Here is a 21,008-nt window from a genome sequence, read left to right as displayed (position 1 = left end):
CAACACCTACACTGATGAAACTATAGATCATCTAATAGATCACTACAATAAAATTATTGAATTAGTCCAACAATACGATAGCTGCAAAATAACAATACTTGAAACACCAGTATACTCAATCTACCGCTGGAACTGCCATCGTAAACACAAAACACCTGAAGAATTTAAAGAACAGGACAATATACTTACAGATCAAGTCATCAGATTAAACTTCAAAATCAAAGAACTAAATACCAACATAAATAGTCACTCTCCAAAATTTTCAAACGATTTACAGACAAAATCTAAATTTAAAAAAGGAGACCACAGAACATCAACAACCAGGACACAATACAACTATAACCTATACGCTGACGGAATCCATCCAGACAACCTTTTAGCGAAAACCTGGCTAAAGAAGATCGCTGAGCAAGCACAAATTAACTGTTGGTAATTGCTGTTGTTGTTTCAGTCAGCACGGGCTCTTCCGAGCTAAACTGAAGACCTCAACAGTAACCCAACATTTACAAAAGCTTGATACTCATAGAAAAATCTACAAGATGAAAATATTTACTTTGATAATAGCAGTGACCCTGATATATAACATTGGGCAATCCATCTTCAATGAAAAATCATGGGACCATCGTCACTTACTTACAAATCTACTAAACAACAAATGGTCATCAGCAGGCCGTAAACCGATGACATTACCAGTTAAGCCAAATAAGAACTATTCAATGGCAATACTAATTCTCCTCCTTGCAGGGGACGTAGAGCAAAACCCGGGACCAAGAACAAAACAACAAAGCATCTACCCATGTGGACTTTGTGAACACCCAGTCACATGGAACTGCGAAGGAGTATGCTGTGATGACTGTAACATCTGGCATCACAAAACATGTATGGAACTATGTTCTGCAGACTACGACCTACTGCAAAGATCTAATGTACAATGGCTATGCTGTAAATGTGAAAGCATCAACGTTTCTACTTTCACTTTCCACAGTTACGAATTGAACACTTCAAACTATTATGATCCTTTAACCCACAACAGCACATTCGAATCAATTACGTCAAATGCATTCAGTCCACTTAAAACCAGCAGTCCAAAAGGAAATAATTCAATCAATAACAACACATCAAAGGGAAATAAGAGCAAAAACAGAACAAACAGCAGCAACGTATTCAACATACCAAAGAAACAAAACTTAAGAATCCTTACACTGAACTGTAGAAGCATCAAGGACAAGACATCTGAATTTTCAGCTGCAGTCAACTACATCAAACCTGACATCATCTGCGGCACAGAGTCTTGGCTGAAAGGTGAACATCCTGGAAAAAACCCAACTAAAGATGCAATTAAATCTAGCGAAGTTTTTCCAGAAAACTACACAGCCTACAGAAATGATCGAGGTACACTGGGAGGAGGTGTTTTCATCCTTGTACAAAACGACATTATTGCAATTGAAAAACCAGAGTTTGTAACTAAATGTGAGATAGAATGGGTAAAGATACAAATGAAAGACAAAAAAGATCTCACAATAGGCTCATTCTATATGCCACACAGAAACATGGAACACATAAAGGAATTAGATAAATCATTAGACCATATTTCAAACAAAAATCAAACCATCATGCTAACTGGAGATTTCAACTGCCCAGACATAAACTGGAACACCATGTCAGTAAACCAAAATGCACAAGACAAGGAAATCCAAATAGCTCTAATGGAAGTTATCATATCACACTCACTAACACAGATACATGAAACACCAACAAGAGGCAATAACTTACTGGACATAGTGCTGACTTCAAACCCGTCACTCATCAAAACATCCTCTAATGCTCCAGGAATATCTGACCACGATATGATTGTAACAGACTGCGACACAAAACCACATTATCAGAGTAAGAAGCCACGCAAATGCTACATATACTCCAAAGCAAAATGGGAAGATCTACACAAAGACCTGACTATCCTTTCAACCAACATCATTGAAATGTATCATTCAGGTGCCACAGTACAGGAATTATGGGACAAGTTCAAGACAGACCTTTATTCTAACCTTGACAACCATATACCATCAAAACTCATCCGATCTAAAACCAGTCTACCCTGGATCAATCATAAAATCAGGAAAATGTTTAAAAAGAAAACAAGGCTATACCAACAGGCAAAGAAAACCAACAACTGGACCAACTACAGGCACTTCCAAAAAGAATGTAAGCGGCAAATCAGGAAAGCTGAGTATAACTACATTAATACCACAATCCTAGAAGGGCTAGAAAACAACAACTCAAAACCTTTTTGGAAATATGTAAAATCAAGGAAACAGGACAACATAGGAATAGCACCCCTTAAAAGCAACGGCCACCTAATCAATGACAGCAAAGGGAAAGCAGAATTACTGATCAAACAATTCAGCTCAGTATTTACAAGAAATAAAGACAAAACTCTGCCAACAACATCAAAGCACATAAAAAGCACAATACCTCCTTTATACATAAATACAGATGGAGTCGAAAAGCTGCTGAAAAAACTGAATACATCCAAGGCATCAGGACCAGACGGCATACCAAACCGTATATTGAAAGAATGCTCAAAACAACTAGCACCTGGACTTACAATGATATTCCAAAAATCCATCAACACTGGTACATTACCAAGAGACTGGTTAAATGCAAACATATCAAGTGTCTTCAAAAAGGGAGACAAACATGCACCAGAAAACTACAGACCAGTATCCTTAACATCTGTACCATGCAAGCTACTGGAACATATAATCTGTAGACATATACTCAAACATCTAGAGAAGCACAGAGTACTTACATCACTAAACCATGGCTTCAGGTCAGGCTATTCCTGTGAAACCCAACTGCTAGTCACACTACACGACTTCATGAAAGCCTTCGACGCAGGAAAACAAATTGATGTAGCTATACTGGACTTCTCCAAAGCGTTTGACACTGTGCCGCACAACAAACTACTGCACAAAATGAACGAATACGGTATAAGAGGACCACTAAACAAATGGTTGGAGATGTTCCTAACCCAAAGGAAAATGAAAGCTGTCGTAGATGGGGAGGAATCAGAAGAAGCTTCAGTTGACTCCGGTGTACCACAAGGTACAGTACTAGGACCCCTTCTCTTCCTCTGCCACATAAACGACCTTCCAGATTCAGTACAATCATCTGTCAGACTTTTCGCAGATGACTGCCTCCTGTACAGGAACATAAATAGTCAACATGACCACACACTCCTACAACGAGACCTCCAAAACCTAGAAGTATGGGCCACAAACTGGGGCATGCGCTTCAATGCAAAGAAGTGCTATATACTTAGCATTAAGAATAAAAGCCAGAAGATGTACAGCCTAGACGGACATGTACTACAACAAGTCCAACACAACCCATATCTAGGCTTACAAATATCAGAAGACCTAAAATGGACCACGCACATCTCAAACGTTGCCAAGAAAGCCAATTCGACACTCGGCTTTCTAAGAAGAAATCTACGCTTCTGCCCAAAAGATTGCAAAAAGACCGCATATATATCATTAGTACGATCAACTATGGAATATGGTGCCATAATATGGGACCCATATACACAACATGATATAAATCAATTGGAAAGAATACAACGCAGAGCAGCTAGATTCATCACAGGCGACTATAGGTCTAGAGAAGAGGGGTCGGTCACCAAAATGCTAGCCGAGTTAGAACTAGACAACCTACAAACAAGAAGAACAAGTCAACGGCTAGTATTTCTGTACAAAGTGGTTGAGGGGTTGGTCCCAGCTATTAATCCCGACGATTTTCTTGTTAAAAGTAAACCCAAGAGGAAAATCAAACCTAAAACATTTGACAATTTTGTATGTGCCAATATAGTGACAAATTCAGTGAAGAACAATTCTAAGGCACTAGATACTATTCCAAGCAACACCGATCCCTATAAGAACTCATTCTTCGTCAAGAGTGTACTACATTGGAACCAACTAGAGGATCGTATTGTATGCGCAGATACAGTTGAGAGCTTCAAGGCTGCTCTCCAACACCGCCAATAGGTGTCTCTCTCTCCCGTTGAGTAAAAGCCAGAATTGGTATCTTCAACGTACACATACAGATACAGATACAGATACAGATTGCAAGCTACCGGGTTGTCCCGATACTGTAATTTCCCTCGGGAATGGTCGCAGTCCCTCGAACAGGTGGTTTGTAATAGTCTGGTGACTTTTGTGCTTCGGAGACTAAGTATTACAATTATTGCAAGCTACCGGGTTGTTTCGAAACTGTAATTTCCCTCGGGAATGGTCACAGTCCCTCGAACAGATAGCTTGTATTAATCTGGTGACTTAGGTGCTCCGGAGACTAGGTGCTTCAAAACTAGTTGTCTCAGGAACTAGGTGCTTCAGAGACTAGTCATTTCAGGACTAGGTGTTTTAGAGACTAGGTGTCTCAGAACTAGGTGTTTCAGGAACCTAGGATTTTTGAAGCTTGTTCTTAAGTTTAATATAATTGTTTGTCAAATCAGTTGGGACCTCGGAGGCAGTAAAAGGATCAAGGATAAATTGAGGTTATAGTTTTCAGAATACTTTTTGATATGCAGTTATTTGTGTAAATAGTGTTATTTCTTTATTAAGTTTCAAAGTTTCAAAGTTGGTCTCGTAGTTTTGAAGGAAAGCCTCCAAGTTGAAGTTTTTTTTGAGTTAATTAAAAGATTGATATTGGAGTATCTCAGATTCTTTGAAAACGGATACGAACATACAGTTCATAAGCCAAACACGTTACAAAATTAGTTAGCAGCGGTGGGATCTGAGAAACTTCAGTAGTATATGTAAATAATCACATTGTTTTATTGTCATTATTTCCTATTTGTCCTTAATTGCAAGTAGCAACACACTGTTTTGTAAATTCATTGATTGTCAAATTGTTTAATAAAATATATTTGAAAACTTGTTTAATTTATTCTTCAAAATATGTCCCGAACATACAGAGAAGATAAAACGATGTACGACCCTTACAGTGTCGAAACAAGAAATTTGACAAGAGAGTTAGATAAATTAAACAAGGAAATAGAGTGCTTAAGATCTAAGAGTTTTGAAAATACCCCAGACTTTTCTCAGTCAATTCCTATCAATCATGAAACATGGCCAAGACAATCTGACTCTGGATTTGGTACTTCCAGAATTCTAGACCCCGACTTTTGTACAAGCAGCAATATAATCCAAAGTTCAAATGTTGAGAAAGGGACCAAGTCAAAAGTTATGCCATGGCCTGCAATACCTGATAAACATATCCCAGGTTCGGTAAAGTTAGCTCCAGAGATGAAAAATGATTCAGACTCTGTTTTCGAGACACATTTTGTCTCTGAAAGGTTAAAGAAAAATTTGCCAAAACCACACTTTAAATTAGGTGCATATAGGGGAGACAACAAAAGCAAAACTATCATAAAGCCCGCTACGTTTGACGGCCAAGGATCATTGATAGATTAAAAGTCTCATTTTGGTGCCTGTTCGCGTATAAATGGCTGGACAGAGTCAGAAAAGGGTTTATATTTGGCAGTCTCATTGAGAGGACAGGCCCAGGGGGTACTAGGAAATCTACCGTCAGATAAAAGATTTTAAAGAGCTTGTCAGGTCTCTTGAAGAGAGATTTTCGCCTGCCAATCAAACGGAATTGTATCGAACACAATTACGGGAGCGTCGTCAAAAGGCTTCAGAAAGCCTTCCGGAATTAGGTCAGGACATAAGACGCTTGGCGAACCTTTCATATCCAACAGCCCCAAATGACGTTAGGGAAACACTTGCTAAAGAGCAGTTTATAGACGGACTCATGAGTGTAGACATGAGGCTAAGAATAAAACAAGCTAGACCTGCTGACTTGAACGACGCGATTCGACACGCTGTTGAACTTGAAGCTTTTAGTAAGGCCGAAATTAGGCAAGATAATGAGAAGGGCTATTCAAGGGCTATAACTAGAGACGGGACCAACAGTGACGCTAGCGACAAAACAGTAGAGCTACTTAAAAACATGCAGACAGCTTTGACTGATCTGCAGCAAGAAGTTAGAGCTTTAAAGCAGACTCTGGCGCAATACCAGAATCACAAGAATCGAGGATGTTTCAATTGTGGAAAATTTGGACACTTCAAGAAAGATTGTCCCGATAGTAGTGTGAAAAGAGGACATTCAAACTCCCAAAACCTACCCGAATTTTCACGGGAAAAACAGAACGGTGTGATAGGAGTTAACAAATTAGCAAATGAGGCCGATATGTTTATAGAAGCTAAAGTTAATGGTTGTAAAGCCAAGATGCTTATAGACACAGGAGCGACAGTATCTCTAATTTCAAAGAAATTATTTGACCGTATGGGTTCCCATGTTCTGTCACCAATGGACAGAGAGATATTGACTACCAACGGTTCTCCATTAATTGTATTTGGGAAAACCATCATTGATATTGAAATAAATGGTGATGTCTGTTCCAACATAGATGTGATAGCAGATCTGAACGTAGATGGTATACTGGGAATAGACTTCCAAAGGAGCCAAAGTTGTGTAAATAATATTACTAAAGGTAATATTTGGGTAAATGGAAAAGAGACCCGTTTACATTTTGAAGGTCAGATAGGCTGCTACGGGGCATATGTAGCATCGGCTGTACAACTGCCTCCTCGGTGTGAAGTACTGGTGTCTAAAACCATCACAGAGCCTGTTCTACTATTCAAAGAAAAAGTTAGTATTGTAGATAAACATAAAGGAATATTGGTTACGAATCAGGAGAAGAACTTATCACATTGCTACCAGTGAGGCAAAGTCTTTAAGAAGTCGGCTTGTCGCAGACGTCATATAAGAGGTTACACAGGAATAATGACGTTAAAATTATTGAGCTACCAAGGGAACATGACGTTTACTCTAAAGACGGAGATGTGAACCGAGAAAAAGTCTCAGAAAATGACAGCTCCGAAAACGAAGATAATGTTATCAAAGAGCCTGACACAAATGTTAAGACTTCCGATAAAGTGTGTCTGGAAGGACTTAGTAAAGGAAAGACAACACGAGAAGAGAAAACTGTGTCTCCAAAGCAGAAAGAGTTATTGAAGTACAGAAAATATATAAAGTCTGTTAGAAGTATGTTAAATAGAAATGAGGTTGAAAAGAAAATTCGGAAAGAATTTCAATCTCTGGTTGGAATTTAATCGGTTATTGTGGATAGCAATTGTTCTGTTTTTTTTTATATATAAAATATTAATATAATTTTTATTGTAAGTGTTGAGGTGTATTGAAATACACTCAACACAGAAAAAAATATATCAATGTGAGTTCGTCGGATGGGGACGTTAAATCCGAGGCCCCATGTACAGGGACATGTCACGCCCTGTGCATGTAAAAGACCCCTTCTGCAGATCTCGTTAAGAGTAGGCTCCTTGGGGCCGCTGCAGAGGCAAATTTTTTTAGAGACCTTTTAAACTTATTATTTGGCAATAACGCTCAAAATTACAGACGTTATAATAGACAAAAAAAAGTATGTTAGTCATGCGAGGACGCATGAAATCGGAGGCGTGGGTAATGTGACAAAAATGCAGTTTAGGCATAAGACAATATTTGTAATTTATCGTTGAATTATAATCTATAATTAATTACCCGTTTGAACAATGCGTTAACGAAAAATACATATAAAATCGTTCTTTTATCCTTGGTTGTTATGAGACGCGTTAATTGTTGCTAGGGTGCTCTCTTCGAGGTCCGCGCTCTTGGTATATAAACACACCGATTCATTGTGTAAGTTTGTCATTTATTATTTGGGTGTCAACGAATAATAATCGCTTCTAAAAGGAATACCAGAAAATAAAGAAGTTAGAATTCAGAAGTTTGTAAACCTAGTTAAGTTGAAAGCGTTGTGGTTTTGAAGCAAGCGGTTTTTAAAGTCTTTACGATTGTTGCAAGCTACCGGGTTGTTCCGATACTGTAATTTCCCTCGGGAATGGTCGCAGTCCCTCGAACAGGTGGTTTGTAATAGTCTGGTGACTTTTGTGCTTCGGAGACTAAGTATTACAATTATTGCAAGCTACCGGGTTGTTTCGAAACTGTAATTTCCCTCGGGAATGGTCGCAGTCCCTCAAACAGATAGCTTGTAATAATCTGGTGACTTAGGTACTCCGGAGACTAGGTGCTTCAAAACTAGTTGTCTCAGGAACTAGGTGCTTCAGAGACTAGTCATTTCAGGACTAGTTGTTTTAGAGACTGGGTGTCTCAGAACTAGGTGTTTCAGGAACCTAGGATTTTTGAAACTAGTTCTTAAGTTTAATATAATTGTTTGTCAAATCAGTTGGGACCTCGGAGGCAGTAAAAGGATAAAAGGATAAATTGAGGTTATAGTTTTCAGAAAACTTTTTGATATAAAGTTATTTGTGTAAATAGTGTTATTTCTTTATTAAGTTTCAAAGTTTCAAAGTTGGTCTCGTAGTTTTGAAGGAAAGCCTCCAAATTGAAGTTAGGATTTTGAGTTAATTAAAAGATTGATATTGGAGTATCTCAGATTCTGTGAAAACGGATACGAACATATAGTTCATAAGCCAAACACATTACAGCAGTTTGTAGATGTAACACGGTGAAGTCGCGGCAGATCAAAGGAAAAACTGAAATGTATAGCAATCTTGACCTTTGGAAACTAAGAAACCCATTCAATATCTTAGGGTAAAGTATGTTTTCATGCTATTCGACAATATGTGAGACAATAACTCCAGAAAGGAACCAGTTGAGCAGCTATTTGACCACAAAAGGAGATTAAAAATAGTCATGTCCATCTAAGGTAATCTTTGCAGGAGAAAGTTGAAACCTTGGTTCCTTTATAATTTCAAAATTTATAAACGAACAATTTTAGAAAGATTGTTTTAAATCGTGCCAGTACCGAAATACTGACTACTCAGCTTGTGATATCATCAGAGACTAATGAAAACACCAATCTCTAAATTAAGTTAAAAAAAAAGAAAATCACAAAAATACTGAACTAAAACAAATATCTTACAAACAACAGCAATAACACATAGAAAGTGCTGAATTGTGTCAGGTCATATCTATTCATTGTTCTCCTGATTTTATGTTTTTTTCATTTAAAATACGTTTTTTTTCATCATTTAAAGGTAAATCAATACAAGCGCTTTAGATGTATGGAATTTATTCCATTTTGTTTTCATTTTTTGATAACTGCTAAAAAAAAACCCATCTATAATTTCAATTTTAAAATCAAAACTTCGAAAAAAAAGACATGTAAAACGTCACTGGAACACCACAGCATGATAAATTGTAGCAGCGAGGATCAGGAAATAACCAAATATTCATCTTGCCATCATCATAACGCTGATAAGGAAACAATAGTTCTTGTATTGTTCATTTATACTAATCAATAAATGTAATTATTTAATATGTCACTAAAGTGTTCAAGCTGAATGAATTTTCCATATCAATTTTATTTGAACCCTTAGACTTTCCAGCAAGTTTTATGTTAAACTTCAGTTTTCAGTAGGTTCTGTGGAGGTACAAAAAATGGTTCCCCTTCAATCAAAGTTGCTTTACGTATCATTTATTTATTATTGTATCATTTCATACATATTTACCTATCAAAGGGTTACTTTTATGGTCCAAAATAGGGGGAAATGAGTTGACCTTTGTTTCATTTATAAGAAACTGTAAATTTCAAATTTTAATTAATTCTTTCTAGTACTAGTTATACAGCAAATAATTTAACCTCTATTAATTGCATAAAGAATAATAATCCTCGCTGAAAGTTTCTACTCTCGTTTTCACTGTTTGCAAGCATAAGTTACAAGGTCATCTCAGGTTACTAAAAATATTTAACGAAACAAAAAGTAAACAAATGAATAACTTTTTGTTACTTATTTTATAAAAAAACCGGATGTGACGATTTTTTTTAGTAGCTTTGCACCTTTATTGTAGAGGATGCTCGAGTAAAACAGTCGATTCCTGTCGAAAATAAACTGACAAGGCCATGGCTGTAACAAAAAAGACAGAAAAAACACAACATAGAAAACTGAAGACTGAGCAACACAAACCAAACCAATCAGTTAAAATAGGAATCCTGTTGACCTCGGTCATTGGAAACAAAATATGACATTACACTGCAGCAATAAAGGAAGAATGCCTTTTAAAAATTAGCCATCTCATTACCACTCTCTTCATTGCCTTATTCAGTGTTTCTAATCAATCTAGGTATACAAATGTTATTCAATTTCGGAAAAGAAATGAACCCAAATAAGTAACAAGACTAGATTGAGTTTGTTGTGATCAGTATTTAGATACGATGAAACAAATCTTCGATACATGTAATTGAAGAAAGAATTTGCTGGGAAGCAACCATTAATATCATCAATCAATTGAAATCAGAGTGCTTTATTATATTATCACGATCTGAGTCCGTAACTGCAAAATATAACTAGAAACATCCGGAATCTGTCTCATTCGTTTTATGTGTACATAAAATCTTTTACATCATAGTTAATGATTAACAGCACTGAATTTACCCATATTAATAACGCGTTATATTTGAAATATGAGAAGATATTAATTATTCTTACATGCTTTTAGCAGAAATTTAAAAAAAAAAAGAAAAAGTTGGTATGACGAGACTCTCTTTCTTGATACAAAACAAACAGGGAAATGCCTCACACATTCCTTTATATGACAGACTGAATCTGGAAATTATTTGTTATTTACACTTTTCAGATGGGCTCAGATCAAAAGCTTCTATTAGTTTAAAATCAGAGTATTTAACTTTAAGTACACATTTTTCGTTACGTATATGTGTATACTGGAAATATACAACCGAGAAATAATTAACCAAGCTCATTTTTTTCGAATATTTCTGTGACTGAGAAATGTATTCGACTCATTCGAGTGTTCAACACAGTGATATGTACTTTGACTTGAAATACAGCTATAAAGTTTATCTAACAAAGTTATTCTCTATACATGGTCTTATAATGGTTTCAAGATAACAAATGTATTAATAGATATAGGAAGATGTGACATGAGTGCCAATGAGACAACTCTCCATCCAAATAACAATTTATAAAAAATAAACCCTGAAAGGTCTAGGTACGGCCTTCAACATAAAGGGCCGCCACAAAAAAATACTAGTGTAAAACCATTCAAACAGGGAAACCAACGGTCTAATCTATATAAAAACGAGAAACGAAAATTAATTGTTTAAAATGGCCATTATTTATCTTTTATATCTTTGAAAATTATGAAATGCAGTTCAAGGACGTTTTTGTATCAGTGTTACAATTATTTACCAGAGTAATGTCGTCAATGGATAGAAAATGGGAGAATGATAACAAGGTACCCATATGGAATTTACTGACACCATATATACCGTATTAGGTCACTAGCACACTATGTAACTAATATTATCCGACTTGAAGATAGACAATGCGATGATGAACGGAAAAGACAAATCGAGGAAAAGATCCTGAAAACATACAGGAAACTAAATACAAACATACACGAACCTCACCAAAATCAAGAGCTCAGGTGCTCCACCAGCGTCTCAAGATTAAATAAACAGCTGCGCCATGAGCGCATGATACGCCCGACGTCTTCTGTGGAAGTTTTATGCAATTATAATCATAAATAGTTTCTGAGAAAGTTTTAAGCAATAACCATATATTGTTTTTGAGACAGTGCAGTACATGTGACCCCCCTTTTTTAAAAAAAAAACTGAAAATCACTTCAATTTAATTTTGAATCAAAACCAAAAAGTTTACAGAACTTGAGATTAATATAACAAAGAAGTGTGTAAAGTTTTAAGCAATATTCAGAAATTGTTTTTGAGATACGGCGCGACATGTAAACAAAAAACCTCCCCTTTTTTTTACAAAATACTCAAAAACAAAATTTTGAATCATCACCAAAAAGTATACAGATCTTTAGATCAATATAACAAAGAAGTGTGTAAAGTTTTAAGCAATAATCAAGAATCGTTTTGAGATACGGTGCGACATGTGAAAAAAAACCACACCCCTGTTTTAGTTACAAAGTGCCGTAACTCAAAAAGTTTTAATCTTATTTTCACCAAAAAGTATACAGATCATTTGACCATCATAAGAAACAACTTTATTAAGTTTCATGAAATTTGGATGATTCGTTCTCAAGTTACGGTGCGATATGTTAACGCCAGACAGAGACGGACAGAGAGACGGACGGACACTGGACATTTGTATACCATAATACGTCTCGTCAAAATTTTGACGGGCGTATAAAAACCCTCACCTTTTTTACAAAATACTCAATAACTCAAAAATAAAATTTTGAGTCATCACATAAAAGTATACAGATCTTTAGATTAATATAACAAAGAAATGTGTAAAGTTTTAAGCAATAATCATAAATCGTTTTTGAGATACGGCGCGACATGTAAAAACCCCCTCCCCCTTTTTTACAAAATACTCAATAACTCAAAAATGAACTTTTGAATCATCACCAAAAAGTATACAGATATTAAGATTAATATAATTAAGAAGTGTGTAAAGTTTTAAGCAATAATCAAGAATCGTTTTTGAGATGCGGTGCGACATGTGAAAAAAAACCACGCCCCTGTTTTAGTTACAAAGTGCCGTAATTCAAAAAGTTTAAATTTTATTTTCACCAAAAAGTAAACAGATCATTTGACCATCATAAAAATATTTATATTAAGTTTCATGAAATTTAGGTAAGTCGTTCTCAAGTTACGATGCGACATGTTTACGCCGGAGTATCTCGGTCAATGTGTTAAAAAAATATACTTAAATGTTCCTTATTAGAGCAACATACTTTGGGTTTCTGTTTATGGTCTATTATATTCGTTATAAAATAATCTGTGATTAAATTCTGTGCGTGAAAGTCATCAAGACTAAAAGCAATATGACATAAATGTCACAGAAAACTCGATATTTATTATCGTAAATACCATATGCATATTGTTTACCTAACATATCAATTGACATTGACAACTCTTACATAAGGCAATCATCAGATTCTTATCGTTCATATTGTATCATGTCAGGAACAAATTCAATATATACACTTTTTATATTTTCATTTTCGTCATTCGGTTATGATAAATTTCATAAGTTAATACAACTATTTCATTGGAAACCCGTTTTTTTCAAATTATCCGTTCCTCATTCATCTTTTCAATTGCACAAAATGAAAAGGTGAATATTGATTCTTGCTCATTGGAAAATTGTCAGATGGCAATGGGTTATGTTTAAATATATGAAAAAGTAGTTTTTAGTTGAATTACTCAAGTACCGTTTTCTGCTTTTGATGGACAGAAAATCATCATAGATTTTAGGATTTGATTTTGAGTTTGAACCAGACGCGCTTTCGTCTATACACCAGTCTCATCAGTGTCGCTCGTATACAATGAAGTTAAAAAGCCCAAATAAAGTACGAAGGTGAAGAGCATTGAGGACCAAAAATTCCTATAAGTATTTCCAAATACTGTTTATAAGATAATATATTCCTGAGGTAGAAGAGTCTTAGTATCTCACAAGTATAAATATATTGTTGTCATTTATATGATCCAAAATTCTTATCACTGATATATCTTGTCATCTTTTGCTTTAGAAAAACAGTCAAACCTGTTATAAAATTCCCCTCTATTAATCCTGTGAACAGCAACATCCATAATCATTACAACAAAAATTCTTTACCTAGCAGAATGTGTATCAATAACAGGAGTGTTTTGGCCTCTTTAAGTAGTTAATTTAGCTTTGTTATACGGAAAACAGTTTAGTGCGATCATGGTGAACAGAGGATAACAAACCCTCTTAAGTCACGGTATGATCTGCATGTGTTGTATATTTGGTATTGCTTATATTTAATGGCGTTGTACGGATGTGCAAGATATTTGTTTTACTCTTTTTTATAAACTAGAAAATTCCTTCCCATATGAAGGTGTTGTTAGAATATTTCTATATAGATAAGTCATGTTGTCTATGGGGAGATGAGTAATTTCTGTATATCCCCCGGCTCGGACTGCCAATATCTATGTGCAAGTCTAGATATGTAGTAGATCTATCTGACATGATTGTAGTATGATCCTTTATTTTAGTTATTATATTATAATAACATAGTCTAAAATATTGTATCACTTAGTAATGGATTGATGATTGCACTGTTACTTTGCCTGATGCCCAATTATTAATGATCATTAATTGAGATACAATTAAAAACTGACAATATAATTCTATGCTGAGGATCTTTTCCATAATATTCTGAATAACGTTTACTATTTATATTTTCAAATAGGATAAAATGCACGTATGGTAATATTGTCTTCATATAGTGAAAAAAATATTCAATTGAACGAACACACTGAAGACCGTATCTCTCTCTGTGTCTCCTTAAAACGTTCTGTAATTCTTCATGATCCTAAATGTAGAATATTTGTGAGTATCAATATGTACTTAAGACTTGTACATTTGTTTATTGTATATCTTCTTTTTTTTTTTTTTTTTTTAACAAATCTGTATTTATATATTACGATAACAAGCAAATTACTTCATCGCCATTACGTAATCATATATATACCTCAACATTCTATTTGTTAAAATGTGGATTCATGCAACGTTCTCCGAATTCTCCCAAAAGTAGATTTTCTGCAGTTGTGTTTGCTCTTGCCGCCCCCTGAACAAATAATGACGGTCGTAAGTTTACACAGTTTTAAGCCATTATTGTGCAACAAAGCTAATAATAATGATTTAAGCAGTATAGGACACGTAAGAACCATTTATTCTAGACTGACATGAACATATATTTTTTTTCTAGAAAAACCTATTTTATGTAAAACTAAGAAAGTTCATTTTCTATTTTTTCCAATTTTGTCCTGCATATGGTAGGATGTGAAAGTTTGTCATATATAAGTTGACTTTTATTTCTAATAACTTTTTAACTTGTTAAAAAACTAATTAATAAAAAGCCGAGTTTCGATTTAAAATTTGATGAATTGATTTTGAAAAAAATGGACAGAAAACAATGTTTAATAGTAGATGTGATTAACAGATTCAGGATTTCTTCAATGCTTAAGCTTAGCAGATTGTTATATGAATTCATGGAGAACTTAAAACATCTGATCAACCTTGATGAAAAAATTTGGCATCTGTTAGATCAATCTATCACATTTATTTTTTGAAGATTAAGATAATCATGAGGGTTTCTGGAGGTTATATCAAGCCAAACAATACTGACATAGTACTTGTCTTGTGTATTATAGCATAAACACTAATTACTAGTAATTAGTACAAATTATTGTAATCATATTGAAACTATGGCAACGAAAAATATCAGATGAATCTCAAAACAATGCAGAGGTAATGACATCGTTGAAGAAACATAAATAAACATTGCACCAAACCATGTTGGCTCATTCTTTCGAAAAAAAACTTGAAATACAAGGGAGGCGAAAGGTTCAATGGCATAGGTCGAAAACGAACAAAGCCGATGAAAAAAATCAAAAACGACCAAAATTAATCTGCCCCTCCTAAATAACTTTTGGGAACATAAAATCCGTCTACGATAAACTTTGCTTGAGGGAGTTGCAACCTTCAATACAAATACATTTATGAAATACATTCCGTGGTTATCGTTTGTTGATGTGGTTCATATGTGTTTATCGTATTATATATATTATACCGTTGGTTTTCATGTTCGAATGGTTTAACACTAGTAATTTGTATTGCCCTTGTTTTCGGTGTGGGCCAATGCTTCGTGTTGAAGGCCGTGCTTTGATGTATAAATAAATGGTTTAATTTTTACTAATGTGACTAGAATGGAGAGTTGTCTCATTGGCACTCATACCAAATCTTCTTATACCTATGAACTGAAAACGTACAAACAGATTGTTTTGTTTAAATCATGCCAGAACTGGAGCATCAACTACCAGGAGTATGGTACCATCGTCAAATCACAAAGTATTTGGCAAAGATAGTCAATCACACAAAACAAATCTTTTCCAATCACTGATGATACAATGTATAAATATAGATTCTTACATCGGTACCAGTGGATTATCGGATTTATCCAATCGAGATAGTTTGATTATCAATTTTAAAGTCCGAGCCTCGTCAATTACTTTAAAATTCATAATTTAATTCAAAGAAACAAATATAATGAAAGCAAAATGAAAGTTATATACATACATTTAAAACAAAACAATCCATACACGCCACACAATTCATATGTCAAAACAAAAAGACCCATATAGCATAAGAGTCAAGATTTAATAAATTGTGAACAACTTCAATGATTCGACCAATGATCTTTATTAACTCTTTGATATTTCCAAATAGATATAAAGTATAGGGATATAAGTATTCATAGACGGCATTATTACTTTGAATAAGTACATAGTTTAGTCCAATTAAATTCATTAGTACACGACTTTATTTATTTTATTTCCTGCAATTAGAATAATTGAGAGAAAAAAATGTCAGGCTTATGACTTCGTACGTTTTAAATGTTGAAATTTGTATTCTCACGTATTTTCGAGATTTTATTTTAATAACTCGTTTTATTTGATCAGGGTAAAGGTGCTAATAGGTAGGCGTAAATCTGAGGTGTACACGGACAAACGGCTTTATGCACAATTTTTAATTGAATAACATACGGATAACATTACGTTAGATTAAAGGACTCTTTTCATTTCTCGGTTAAATAAGACCGTATCAAATTTAGTAATTTCGTGTACATATTTTTATTGTTCGGCAATCGTTTGGTAGTGACAGTTACATAAAATACTGTTATTTTGCCCTTTTCTTTAATGCAAAAATGAATACTAATGTTGGTAAGCGTTGGTGGTAATTGTTCAATACACCAACTAATTAATTACTTTACGTCAATAGGTGATAAAAAGTTTTGTCTCAATTTAATTACATCCCAGCTCCTTTGTTCTTACAGGGGTGATCTGAGCCGGATCACCACTACCAGATCACCCCAGTTTGAGTTTCTTTGTTATGCATGCTTTCCTTTGTTCTGTAACAAATCCACTATAAAACTTACACATGTATAATTAATTATACGGAAAAGACTATCTATCAAAATTCACGTAGAAAAAATCCAGTGTAAATGCTGGGATTCGAACTCAAGACCTTTACCATATCAGGCCACGACACATACCACTGCACCAGGACGACTGGATACGAAATAAGAGTAATTTGACATACTTAAAGGAAGCAAGATCTTTTTATAAGTGGGGCGAGTTGTCAGACCTTTATTCAGTGGGGTTTTAACCTTTTTCGTTAATTAGTGAGTTTTCAGACTGATTGTTCAATTTGATTTTACATTTTTTCAAAGTGGGGCAAGTCGGTGAACAAGAGTGGGACGATATTTTTATAAAGTGGCGTTATAGTGTGGGCCGATTGGCAAGTGGGGCGAGCTCACATTATTTGATATCTACTCATCGTGTTTGGGGATCAAAAAGGGTATACATCATATAGTAATATATAAAGTATATTGTTATGGTTGTGTGGCGTTCTAATCTATATTTTATGAATTGTAAATAGTTTTTCGTCTAATCTAAAACAGCTGGGATGTAAAATAGTTATCCCAGTCGGACTTGGTGTGTCAGTGTTAGATCACCCTCTGGCCTCCGGCCATCGGGGTGATCTTACACTGACACACTGCGTCCTTGTGGGATAACTATTAAGGACACTTATTGCTCAAGCAATAGATGTACTCTTAAAATGAAAAGAATTAAGGAGCAAATGGTTATCAAAAAGCAATGATGCATTGATTTAGATAAAGATTTTTTCTTGAGACTTGATTACAATCAGTTAAATGCATTCATGTATGATCATTACAGAATTAAGAACGTGCACAATCAAACAGATTTTTTCTTATTAAAAAATATGATCTTTTAAAAAAAAATATATATACAATTCTTCTTTTTTGTAACAACTCTCCGATATAATACAAAAACATGCATAGAAATAGTAGCAGTGGTTAGTTTTGGTAGATGATATTTATTTACGGTTTGATGGGAAAGTAAGCTATAATAGATTGATTGGTTTTCCCGGGAGGACTTACATTGCCGATCTTATCGTAGATTTGTTTATTTGCATTATCAATCGACAAAATCTGCAGCTATTAAGCCAAAATATTCTCTCTATATAATCCTGTTGAAAAATACGAACGAAGTTTTCCACTAAATGTCATTGAATTTACCATCCAAATAAAAAAAATTACGATATTATTCCAAGGTATATATCGTGAATATCGCATGAAACTAATAGTGTGCACCGTGATGCGAAGCAATGCAATGGATGGAAGTGACTTAGAGGCATTCAAAGCTTTTTAATACAAGCAGGGCCTTTTTATACTAAGTATAGAAAGGCCCTGATACACGTCATCTTTAAAATGTTTAGTACTTGTTGATTACTAGTATATCCCTCTCCTTGAATTGTTATTATAATTATGGGCTTATATAATGTTTAACAGACAATATTTATTCTAAATTGAGAAGGAAAAACATGATGGAGAAGTCCTTTAAAAGATTGTACAATCAAATAGTTTTTATATCCAACATATGTCTCGTATCATGCAACTGAAATAGATAAAAGCATAACAAATTTCAGAGTACGATGCTAATGAATCCCTACAATATTCATTTCTATAAAACGAAGAATCTTTTACGAGATTATATATACTTGTGTCTAAATAGAACTTTTATGGATATTACACCTAATGACGCTTGCGTTTCTGACAACAAATAAAGTGTACCATTTGAACCAATTGAACATGTGTAAAACGTTTAAGACAAACATTTAATTTACATTTCTTTGATGTTTGGATATTTTAGCTAGTCAATAGCATTTGGTATGCAGTTGTATTAGCATTGGCATATCTCATTTTCACAGAGATTATTTAACCCTGTACCTTCAGTAGTGGTGAGGGTCTATTAATTTTATATATTATGCATGATAGTTTATATGTTAAGGTAATGAACTCAATATTTACATCTTGGTACCAAAATTACATACAGACGTGACATATTTCTGTGTCAACAGTTGTAAACAGAACATAAAATCTCAGAAACAGAGTTCCGACACTTACATAGACCGGCCATAGCCAGTTTTTATAAATAAAATATTAAAATTACTATCTCAGAGAAGTTATTGTTGGTGAAATGTATACTCGTGTATTACACCTTTTACAACTGCACTTAATTATAGCAATGTATACCACTTCTAAGAACAAACAAAGAGATCTTTGAACCCATTATTGACTGATAATAACCTTATACTTAAATTCACTAGAATGTGCATTTTCTTTTAGATAAACGACGTGGATATGTAATCAAATCGTGATATCAGGTAGAAAATCGTGCCATGATGGATGTTCATTTATTTATTCCGCATCTTGAGCAAATATGTTCTCATTCATATAAACATTAACTACAACAAATTAACAAGCATTTACTTGTAATTTCATGTTTGTGTAATAGAATAAAGAAGTGATTAAAATCCACTTACCATCTGAATGTATATATGTTTCAATTAAATTTCCTAGTTTTCTTTGATGAATATATACTTTTTTTTGTTATAGATTTCCTACATAGGAATCATCTATATTGAAGATTTATCGTAAACAATGACAAAAATCCTGGAGAACATAACACGTTTCCTCTGCCCGTGTATTAGTTATGAGGAGAACAATATAGATCGTCAAGACATAGACAGTGATTAGTGCAGATAGAAATCATTACGTCCATATGTATTACCGTAATCAACGCTTAACCGATAAACACACGTTGAAGGTTTAATGACGTTTTGATTAAGATAGAACAGTTATTAAAATTCAGATTAACTTGAAAAATTGTTATTTACTGAAGTTTTAATCACAATAATAAATCGTTTATTGAATAGAAGCCATCGACTGTTGTTATCGTAGAAACCAGAAAACGGAACGATCATCAACATTGCATGATTATCATTAAATTAGAAGCTTTTTGCCTAGTGATAATGTAGAAAACACAGATGTTATAACGAGAACGATCACTAATTACTTAGCCTCTTACTTGTACATATATCAGGTTAAGTAAGCGTGAAATTCTGTGATACACCCTTACCGCCGATGTTTCAAAAACGTTTAAACAATATCTTTATTGCATTGTTATTGTTCTTAATAATTTGCCATTATTTGCAGATAAGCTATATATTCATTTTATTTATTAACAACCGAACAAGCTCAACTATTTACTTTACATTGTACTTTAATAAAAATGTTTTGAAAATAAATGAAAAATAAAACGATGTGTGTTCACCTTTGATGTGCTTTTAAGTGCATGCATCGTTTAATATAAACATTTTTATCGCTAAACATTCTGGAACAAGGCAGCTGCTTTTTAACTATTCGGCCCATGTTGGATTTTTTTTGGGTGTGAGAAAAACTTTTAAGTGCTTGTTTTGTGAACAAATAAATAAACATTTAGTGAAGTTTTTAAATCTGTCCATGCACAAAAATACCAAAAATGTCAATTTTAAATAAATGATTTTTTTTTCTGCATTTACAAAAAAACTGGGTCGACGCAAGATTTACGATAAAAAAAGTATTCATCACTAATTAAAAATCGGGTTAGGTGACTGGCGATGATCGAATGTTAGGCATTGAATCAAGTAGTCCAAGTATTACATCATGTTTCAGAATTTTACATATCAAATATATTCAAAATCAGTTTGAAATTTTGCATCGAAAGACATTGCTAACTAAATGTAAATGTATAAATTCGTATCCAACATACAATACTGTATGGGGTTTCGCGCGATGTTCGTACCTCATTGGAAAATCTCTGTAGTTGGAAAAATGCAAGTCATGTCGAGGCCAAGTCTTACTTCTAAAGTGTATGGAGTTTAGAAAGAAACATATTCACCTGCAATTATCGGTAGAAGAAAACAATAAGTTCCCCGTATATGAGCATCTTACCGACATAGCGGTTGCTACTTTGTGTGGCAGAGACACAACACATGACTGTT

At 34.2% G+C, this 21,008-nt stretch overlaps 1 protein-coding gene across 1 annotated transcript in view; it reads right to left on the bottom strand.

The window, feature by feature from the left end:
- The window catches only part of LOC139517304 (uncharacterized), a 28,025-nt gene extending 8,103 nt beyond the window's left edge, over positions 1-19,922 (bottom strand). The window contains exon 1 of the mRNA XM_071308223.1: positions 19,509-19,922. Coding sequence (XP_071164324.1) covers positions 19,509-19,511 — 3 coding nt within the window. The 5' untranslated portion in view covers positions 19,512-19,922. The remainder of the gene's footprint in view (positions 1-19,508) is intronic.
- Positions 19,923-21,008: the final 1,086 nt, after the last annotated feature.

This window comes from Mytilus edulis, chromosome 3 (genome assembly GCF_963676685.1).
Source record: "Mytilus edulis chromosome 3, xbMytEdul2.2, whole genome shotgun sequence".
Classification (NCBI taxonomy): Eukaryota; Metazoa; Mollusca; class Bivalvia; order Mytilida; family Mytilidae; genus Mytilus; species Mytilus edulis.
The sequence above is the reverse complement of the archived record's forward strand: the minus strand, read 5'-3'. Positions and strand labels throughout refer to the sequence as shown.